This window comes from Sphaerodactylus townsendi, linkage group LG17, assembly GCF_021028975.2.
Source record: "Sphaerodactylus townsendi isolate TG3544 linkage group LG17, MPM_Stown_v2.3, whole genome shotgun sequence".
Taxonomy (NCBI): Eukaryota; Metazoa; Chordata; class Lepidosauria; order Squamata; family Sphaerodactylidae; genus Sphaerodactylus; species Sphaerodactylus townsendi.
The window spans coordinates 6,248,736-6,258,129 of record NC_059441.1 but is presented as its reverse complement, the minus strand read 5'-3'; the positions used below and the strand labels follow the sequence as shown (position 1 = coordinate 6,258,129).

Sequence of the window (9,394 nt, the reverse complement as noted above, 5' to 3'; positions counted from 1 at the left end):
GACTTCCGTCTCCCCTTTAGCTTCCCGCTGAGGCGAGCGTGAGGGAGAGCGAGACCCGCAGACGCCCTCCGGCTCCCGCTCCGCCGCCGCCGCGACCCCTCCGCCCGCCCGCCCGCCCTGCCTTGCCTTGCCCGCCCGGGGCCCGATGGAGAGGACGACGCTGCTGCCGCTGCCGCCGCCGGTGGCGCTGCTGGTGCTGCTGGTGCTGGCGGCGCTGGGGCCGCGGCCCGGGGGCGCCTCCGACGTGCTGGAGCTGAGCGACGACGACTTCGAGAGCGGCCTGGCCGACCGCAACCTCGCCCTCGTCGAGTTCTACGCGCCCTGGTGGGTGGCGGCGGCGGCGGCGGCGGCGGGCGGGCGGGCGGGCGGGCGGGGAGGCTTCCGCGCCTGCTGCGCCTCTCGCCCCCCCTCCCCCGCCCTGCTGCCCGGCGCTGCCCTCGGAAGGAACCCCGGGCGGACCGGCGGGGGGGGGGCGGACGACAGGCGCTGCGGGGAGGGCGGGGACGGGCCCGGGCGGGGAAGGGGCGGGCAGGTGTCCGTCCGAGCAGAGCGGGAGGAGGGCACCGTGGGCCGCCGGCCGGGCCCCCTTAGCGGAGGGCGGTGGGCTTCCCCTGGGGTGGGATCCCGACTACAGCCCCCAGGGTGCTTCGGGGCGGCCGCCCCAGGTGGGCGGGGCCTCGGTGCCGTGTCTGGTCGAGATTGGCCGCGGCGGGGCCTCGCTGCCGCCTGCCATTGGCTCCCGACCGGGAGGAGGCGGTGCTCCAAAGGGGCGCGTTCGTTTCCGGGCGCGGGTCGATGGCAACAGCAGCAGCAGCAGCATCCTCGGGTGGAGGGAAAGTGCCCGGTGGCGGGGGGGGGGGGCTGTTTCCCGGCGCCCCCTCCCCGCCCCCAAGTGCTTTTCTGGCTCTGCTGAAGCCCCCTCCTTTCGGTCAAGCCGCGCTGCGTATTTTTTTTTCCTTCGACAGCAGTTTTTTTGAACTGAAGAGCTGCTTGTAGAGAAGCTCGGAAATAGTGAAGCTACTTTTTTTGCTAACTAAGTCTTGCTTTGTCATCACAATAAGTGTAAAGTTTGCTTTTAATGGCTCACTCTGTTGTTTCATTGTAAACATCTCCGTTTCCTGTTGTTTATTTGGAAAAAGAAGAACCAGCTCTCCTGATTTCTCAGGTCCCAAATGATTTTTTAAGTTTGAAACAGATTTGTCCAAAAGGAACAAAAAATCTGCCACAGGGAAAAAAATCTGCAACTATTAAGCAGTGAGATTATTACTTCAAAATGTTTAAGTGGTTTCCACTCTACCGCCTGAGACAGAACTCTTAACTTGATCCCCCCACCCCCATTTAAGCAACCTTTTCTGTGTTGTGCTTTTTGCACGCATGCTGTAGTGCCCATAGATAGAGGGATGTCCTTAGAATGTTCCTATTCCAGGTCTCTTGTATAGCCTGCTACCATTGTAGAACTTTCCTTTCTAATAGTATGGTAGATCTCAAGTCAGTGAAAGTAATACTCAGATCTTGAAAGTATTTACCAAAAATGTTTATTGTTAAAAACACTGATTTTTATCCACCCTGCCTTTGTGAAGTTAATTGGAACTGTGTTTTCACAATGTCCTGTTGAATGCAGCACACATTTTAGGAGTGGTGTGCCACTATTGTTGACTGTTGCTTATGCCGATGTCTTTGCAAGGGAGAGATCAAAGGGGAGGTGGTCGATTGTTTTCTAAACCAAGTTCTTTGTAGAAGGATGTTAGGGGACCAGTAGCCTTGGAGAGGAATGGAACAGCATATAGTGACCTTTCACCAAACTGTCTTGTAGGTGCGGACACTGTAAGCGCCTTGCCCCCGAATACGAGTCGGCTGCCACAAGGCTTAAAGGGATTGTTCCCCTTGTGAAGGTTCGTGGGCATTTCTTTTCTTTGCAAGGAGAGGGGGCTCCCAGAATAAGCAGGCTGGCCTGAAAGCTAGCGTGTGAGGGAAGGAGGCTTAACATGATGGTGGCGTTCCATTACAGTCCCTGGGATCCCAAACTGGCTGGATTACAAGTGTAGTAGACTGTTAATTGGTGAGTGAGGAGTTGGTTCCTCAGATGTGTCGTGGAGCTTGTGCGTACAGTTGGGAACAAAGGTGGGTATAGCTATAGTGAAGAACTTATTTCCACCAAATTTCCGTAGTGTGTGGTTGCATAGCCTTGGTTACAGTGAGGGCCAGAAAGGCTATTTGGCGTCAGATACTTTTCAGGCACATCCTTTGTTGGCATATTTAATTTTTATTATGACTTGGATCCTCATGTTGAGGTAGCCTGGATCTCTCTGGACTTCTGAGGAGGCTGCTTTTGAGGGATTCTCTTTTTGTATTAACACTTTGCATGTAGTGTGTACTGAGAAGCTCCATAATATGCCAGAATGAAGGCTACAAACCTTGAGTATCTAGTACAAACATTGAATGTGTTCTCTCTTCAGGTGGACTGTACAGCAAACTCAAACACCTGCAACAAGTACGGTGTGAGTGGCTACCCAACTCTCAAGATCTTCAGGAACGGGGAGGAGTCGGGCACCTATGATGGGCCAAGGACAGCTGGTATGGCACTGCAGGCCAGAGTCTTCTTTTGCAGGGGCACTTGGTTTCATATGCAATAGCTGACCAGGCACATGAGCTCCAAGGGGGGCTGCTGCACAGTTGCTGGGATGGGGGCGCTTTCAAGGGTCACGTTTGAAAAAGGCATTCCTACAGCTCTGGCAGATTTGTGTGCGGCACTTTGGCAGAGCTGTCGCTTGTGTTCTGTGCATCCCTTGGTTTAGCAGTCAGCCTCTAACCTTGCCAGTTTTTCTCCCAAGATGGCATCGTGACCCATCTGAAGAAACAGGCAGGCCCGGCCTCAGTTGCTCTCCGTGGTGAAGTCTTTGAGAAATTCATCAGTGAAAAGGATTCCGCCGTGGTGGGTAAGTAGTTTGGGAACAAACCATTTGAGCTTTTGCTGCATGCAGAGTGAGAGGCTCTCTGGGCCTTGTACTCGCTAGGCTTGAAGGTGCTCTCTTCCCTTTCAGTTTGGGGGTTTGCTGTCTGTTCATCTGATGGCTCTCAAGTGAGAACACAACAGTGTTGACATGAAGTACTGGAGCTCTTCTCCAGCTATAGGTGCAACAGGCCAGAGGCTGAAGTTATTTCTGGGTTGTGGAGATGCTGAGTGGAATAGATGAGTAGTCTTGCTCCTATTTGCTTGTGCCTGATGCATTACCAATGTTCTCTATCCCGATTTTTCATGCTGTAGGCTTTTTCAAGGAACTGTTTGGTGATGCGCACTCAGAGTTCATGAAAGCTGCGAGCACCTTGCGTGACAATTATCGCTTTGGACACACCAGTGATGAGGAGCTCATCAGGAAATACGAGCCTGATGGCGAGTAAGTGGTTCAGAGGGCAGCCTTTGACACCCTCGTTTTCTGTTGTAATGCAGGGAAAGCAACATAGCCAAAGGTGTTTGGCTGTAAGCTTGCGGCATGTTTGTTTAACCATATTCATGTACCAGGGATGTGTCGCTACAGCCTACAGACGGGCCTGTGTGTTCCTCAATTTCTGTTGCGGTTGTGCAGAAAGCCCGTCCTGTACCTGGACTCCTGTGGTTCTTGCACCTGGACTCCTGTGGTTCTAAAGTCTGGGCCATTCCTGCAGGCAGTTCACCCAAAGTATTAGCCAGGCTTCTGATTGGCTCTTGACTCTGCCAGACAGCACTTTGTGTCTGTTACACAGGCAAAGATATTTTTTTTCATTCTTTTTCCCTAACCCCGAAACCCTTTTGAGCTGGTTCCTTTTGTTCCATCTGGCACCTGCGGGCCGCACTCCTGGGAGCGTGCAAGTTGGAACTTGAGCTGACAATCGATTAGCTTTTCTTTGGGGAATTTGTTAAGGAGTGTAGGCACCTGCCAACCCAGCAGATTGGAAGTTTCTGTCAGAGGAGTTAGTAACACAGTTTGGGGGCTGAATTCAGAAGAGGGGTGTGCGCTACCCATTGCTAAGCTGCCATTGTCAACTCTCCACAGGGGCATCATTCTTTTCCGTCCCCCTCACCTGGCAAACAAGTTTGAGGAAAGTTCTGTGCGATACACAGAGGATAAAATCACCACAGGCAAGGTTAAGAAGTTTATTCAGGAGAACATGTAAGTGAAGCCGCCTCTTTCGTCCTTCACCCCTGTGTCTTTGGCCCAGAAGCTGACTGACACGCTCTGTCTCCTCCTGTCAGCTTTGGCATCTGTCCACACATGACAGAAGACAACAAAGAACTGATCCAAGGGAAGGACCTGCTGGTAGCTTATTATGACGTGGACTATGAGAAGAATCCCAAGGGCTCCAATTACTGGCGGAACAGGTTGGTGTGTAGAGCAAAATTATGCTGCTTTTCTGGAGACCGGCTTGATAGAGGCAGCTCACAAAGGGAGAAAAAACCAATAAAGTCATAGCAAACAAAAAGAACGATGTCAGTATTAAGTAGTAAAACAAGCAGAGAGCTTGCTAGAAATGTAAAAAATAGCATAGAACAGTTTCAATAGAGCATGTAAAAAGTTCTTTGTCCTTATAGGATCCACTGCAATTGTTCTGTGCCGCAACAGTCTATCTTTACAACGCAGCATGATTTAAGTGTGCAAACTAAACACTTCTCCTGACTCTGCTCCTGGCTACTATGATGGAGGCTCCTTTAGGCTGCTCCCAACAGGCTCCGTCTTGTAAAAATGAAAGCTGAAAGGGTGGTCTTTTAAGCTCAGCAAGGTTGGATCATAGAGTTGGAAGAGACCCCAAGGGCCATCAAGTCCAACCCCCTGCAATGCAGGAACACACAATCAAAGCACTATGTTCATCCAGCCTCTGTTTAAAAACCTCCAAAGAAGGAGACTCCACCACTCTCCAGAGGCAGTGAATTCCACTGTCAGACAGCCCTGACAGTCAGGAAGTTCTTCCTAATGTTTAGGTGGAATCTCTTTACCTTCACCTTGAATCCATTACTCCGTGTTCTAGCAAAAAACAAGCTTGCTTTCTCTTCAACATGGCATCTCTTCAAATATTTAAACATAGCTACCATGTTTAATCTCTAGACTAAACATCCCCAGCTCCCTAAGCCTCTCTTCATAGGGCATGGACTTCAGACCTTTGACCATTTTTGTTTCCCTCCTCTGGACCCGTTCCAGCTTGTCAATATACTTCTTGAATTGCGGTGCTCAGAACTGAACACAAACTCTAGGTGAGGTCTGACCAATGCAGAATAGAGTGGTACAATTACATCCCTTGATCTTGACACTCTACTCCTATTGATACAGCCCAAAATTGCATTGGCCTTCTTGGCCACCACATCACACTGCTGACTCATGTTTAGTTTGTGGTCTACTAAGACTCCCAGATCCCTTTCGCATGCAGTGTTGCCAAGCCAGGTGTCACCCATCCTATATCTGTGCGTTTCATTTTTTTCTGCCTAAGTGTAGAATCTTACATTTATCTCTGTTGAAATTCATGTTTGTTTTGGCCCAGCTCTCTAATCTGTCCAGGTCATTTTGAATTCTGACTTTGTCCTCTGGGATATTAGCTCCCCCTCCTAATTTGTTGGCATCTGCAAATTTGATTAAGAAATACAGTTAAAATTGCTAAAATTACTAATTTCCAGTATAAAATTTGCAACAGTTTCACAAAAGAGCACATCAGAGCTGTTCAGGAGATTGGGTATCTTATAACACTCTTGCCACTGAGAACATTGCAAGAAAATGGAATTCATGTATTTCATGCGTATCTTATTGTATTTAGGGCATAGAAACGAAGAATGGTCAAGTGTTTCAACCGTAGTCCTATCACATGAACAAACTCTTTTAGAACGTTCCATATTCTTAAATCTTCCCTCCAGCAGAGCTGATGGCAGCACATTACATCTTGCAGTAGCAAAAGGCTCTCCTCTGGGTGGGACAAATTTGATTAGCAATTCTTGATTAGTTGACTTCTCCTCAGGGCCCGGAATTGCCACCGCTCACCTTTATCAATCTCCCAGTTTCCCGCAATGCCTTCAGTTCCCGATGCCTGCTGAGGCAGAAGAATTCCTCGTGCTGCCTTGCACTGCAGATTCCCAATTGCTTCCCGGGGCAGAGATGAGTGGTCTTTTTTCCCTTCCCAGAGTGATGAAGGTGGCCCGGAGTTTCCTGGATGCTGGGCACACTCTCAACTTTGCTGTTGCTAATCAGAAGACTTTTAGCCACGAGATCTCAGAATTTGGGCTGGAAAGCACCACTGGGGACATTCCCGTTGTTGCAATAAGGACAGCCAAGGGAGAGAAATATGTCATGCAAGAGGAATTCTCGTAAGTAGAGCCTTCTGTCCATTTTTCCTGATAGCAGTGCCTTCTCACCTCCATTTAGCTTCAAACTGCATATGCCACTTGATGCTGTTGCATGAAATGCTTGAGTTGATGTCGAACGGAGCAGGCAACGTGCAGATTAAAACTCATAGCCCTTGAAACCTCACAAGAGGCACACAGCAGTAGTTGCAGTATCAGAAAAACTAGAGTAGGAAAAGCCTGAGGTTCTCTGGGGGTGGAGGAATTGGTGCATGCAAAATGCCTGAAACGGTTCTTGTTTGGTTTGCAGCCGTGATGGAAAGGTTCTTGAGAGGTTCCTCCAGGATTATTTTGATGGCAATCTGAAAAGATACCTGAAGTCCGAGCCCATCCCAGAGAACAACGATGGGCCTGTGAAGGTTGGAGCAACTGCCACTTCGGCTCTTCTCTCTGTTCACGTCCTCCCCTCCACTGGAGCCTCGCCCTCACTGTGGCCTGTCTTTTCCCCCCAAGGTGGTGGTGGCAGAGAACTTTGATGAGCTGGTCAACGACGGAAGCAAAGATGTGCTTGTGGAGTTCTACGCGCCTTGGTGCGGCCACTGCAAGAACCTTGAACCGAAGTACAAGGAGCTAGCCGAGAAGGTGTGCCTGAGGCCTCGGTAGGGGGTGGGTTTCAGTGCAGACGCTCCCTCGATGGGGAGCAGCAGCGAGGAAAGAGGAATGCGACTTCCTGCTTGGGAAGCCTTGGGCTGTGGTCAGAAGCCCTGACTCTCTTCTCCTTTCAACAGCTCAGCAAAGATCCCAACGTCGTCATAGCAAAGATGGACGCCACAGCCAATGATGTGCCTTCACCCTATGAAGTCCGAGGGTAAGGTTGAGCTTTGTCTGATGGCCCTTTTCTTGTCCTAGCCTCTCCGGCTGGCCAGCTGCCCCCAGGCCGCCTAGGCTTCCCTGAAGCAGCTGCATTATGCAAGTAGTTTGGGCTGTTGGGTGTCTTTGCAGCGAGGGGGCCCCTGGTGGAATCAGACCTGTGGGGCAATTGCTGTGTGCACTCACGTGAACAGGGCTTCTCTCTTTGTAGCTTCCCCACAATTTACTTTGCTCCCGCGGGCAGCAAGCAAAGCCCAAAGAAATACGAGGTGAGTCATGGATGCAGGTGGTGGCCCTTCATCCTGCCTCTTTCCCCTGAACCCAGAGGAGCTGAGATCACCCCAGGTGGTTCCCTCTCCAGGCGCCCCCCCTCCCCCCCGCTCTGGGATACAGAGTGTTGTTGAGGGAGGTTGTGGCTCATGCAAGGCCATCAGCCCAGCGAGAAAAGGCTATCAACTCCTCTCCACTGGTGAAGCCAGATTTTTCTCCTCCTTTCATAATTGGGGGGTGGGTGCAGGTTGGCCCATCAAGTGTGCCCTGTCGCCAGTTGCCACACCTTGCTCCATGTCTGGTTTTCCTGGCAGGGGGGCCGTGAGGTGAGCGACTTCATCAACTACTTGAAGCGGGAGGCCACCTACCCGCCTGTCCTGCAGGAGGACGGAAAGCCCAAGAAGAAGAAGGCGGCACCCAAGGAAGACCTCTGAGAGGTCTGGGCACCCACTTGCCTGCGGAGGAAGCCGCTGGCCCACATGGGCAGACCGATCGTGCAGCAGAAGCTCTTGGAAGGTGAAGAAGCCACGTGGATCAGAAGGGACCCAACTGCTGCCATTCTATTTAATTTTCTGCTCCCTCTTCTCTTAGCTGCACTGGCCACGGATGCCCTGGACTGGTTGATGTTTGGGGGGGTGGGGGCGGGGGCTTGTTTTCTAATGTTTTGTACATTTGGAGGAGTGAAACAATAAAACACCCCCCGTCCCAAGAATGGCTTTGCTTTATGGTGCCGCTGAAACCCCCGTAACGAGAGCAGCACGCTGAAGGCATAGACAGAGCGGGAGAGGGAGCCACATTGCATGTCAAGAAGGGGGACACGTGTGAGGAAATACGTGAATCTGAGCGCAGAACGGGTTTTGGTGGGTTTTCCGGGCTGTGTGGCCGTGGTCTGGTAGATCTTGTTCCTAATGTTTCGCCTGCATCCGTGGCTGGTATCTTCAGAGGTGTATCACAGAGGGAAGTCTGTTATAACAGAAGTCTGGACACAGTATGCTGGGGCGGAAAGACTTAAGGAGAAGGTGGTTCAGGAGGGATGAAAGAAAAAGGATAAAAGATGGAAAAGAAAAGGACAATACAAAAAAACAGCAGTTTCCTGTTCTTCCTCTGAAGGGCGGGAGGGCATCTTGGTGGCTCAGGAAGTCGGCTGCTGCTATTTAACCCCCTGTTGGTCTGTTGTTAGCCAGTCTAGTTTCCTTCCTCAGACAGGGAGAGGGGCTTAGTGAGGACTCTCTGCCGAAGGGAGACTTTTCGATGGGGAGGATTTCCAATCCCTATTAGCAAAAGTTATAACTGCCCTCAAGTTGCCCGAGGAGAACAAGGGTGAACCTCTGGAGAGCTCCAGGGATTCCCCCCCGCCCCCCGGCACCACTTCAGCAGAGAAGTCAGGGCCCCTTCTGGAACACTGAACAGCTCACCCAACCTGTGTCCAATGGGCAATTTCCCGATGCAGCCAAGGAATTAGACCACCTGGAAAGCCCAGCTTTTGAACCGAAGATGCTCCCACAGCAGGCTTGCTGACTTGCTACCTGCAGATGTCACGGGCGCTATCGAGGACACCCTGGACAGGAAGCCGGACTTCACTGCCCCAAGAAGCCCACGAAGCCTCAGCCGGGGTCCTCAGGAGTCCCTGATGTCGCAGTTCTAATAACAAGAGCCTCTACTGCCTGGTCTTACTCGGCTAGCTTCACCTGACAGTTGCCTAGTTCTGGTGGGCATGAGCAGAGTGCAAAGGGCGCAGCGCCCTTCACGGCAGATGCCTCTGGACATCATGCCCTATGCGGCTTGTGCCACAGCCCCCAGAAGGCCAGTGGGGTTCAGAGCCCACCCGGCGGATATCCTTGGAAGGAGGGAAGCTGCTTGGAGAGAAACAAAACTTGGACGAGGAAGAAGAAAAAGGCGACAGTTCAGAAGAGAAGATGGAAGAGGAAGAAGAAGAGTTTGGATTTATATTCCCCC

The 9,394-nt window shown here is 51.5% G+C and overlaps 1 protein-coding gene across 1 annotated transcript; it reads left to right on the top strand.

Annotated features, from left to right (window-relative positions):
• On the top strand, nucleotides 1-8,147 carry PDIA3 (protein disulfide isomerase family A member 3). Its single transcript, XM_048482057.1, has 13 exons — nucleotides 1-324; nucleotides 1,814-1,892; nucleotides 2,457-2,574; nucleotides 2,832-2,936; nucleotides 3,266-3,395; nucleotides 4,032-4,148; nucleotides 4,232-4,357; nucleotides 6,140-6,322; nucleotides 6,609-6,717; nucleotides 6,812-6,940; nucleotides 7,087-7,166; nucleotides 7,380-7,437; nucleotides 7,753-8,147. Exons 1-13 carry the CDS (start codon nucleotides 146-148, stop codon nucleotides 7,870-7,872), a joined length of 1,533 nt encoding a protein of 510 aa, XP_048338014.1. The 5' UTR covers nucleotides 1-145; the 3' UTR covers nucleotides 7,873-8,147.
• Nucleotides 8,148-9,394: the final 1,247 nt, after the last annotated feature.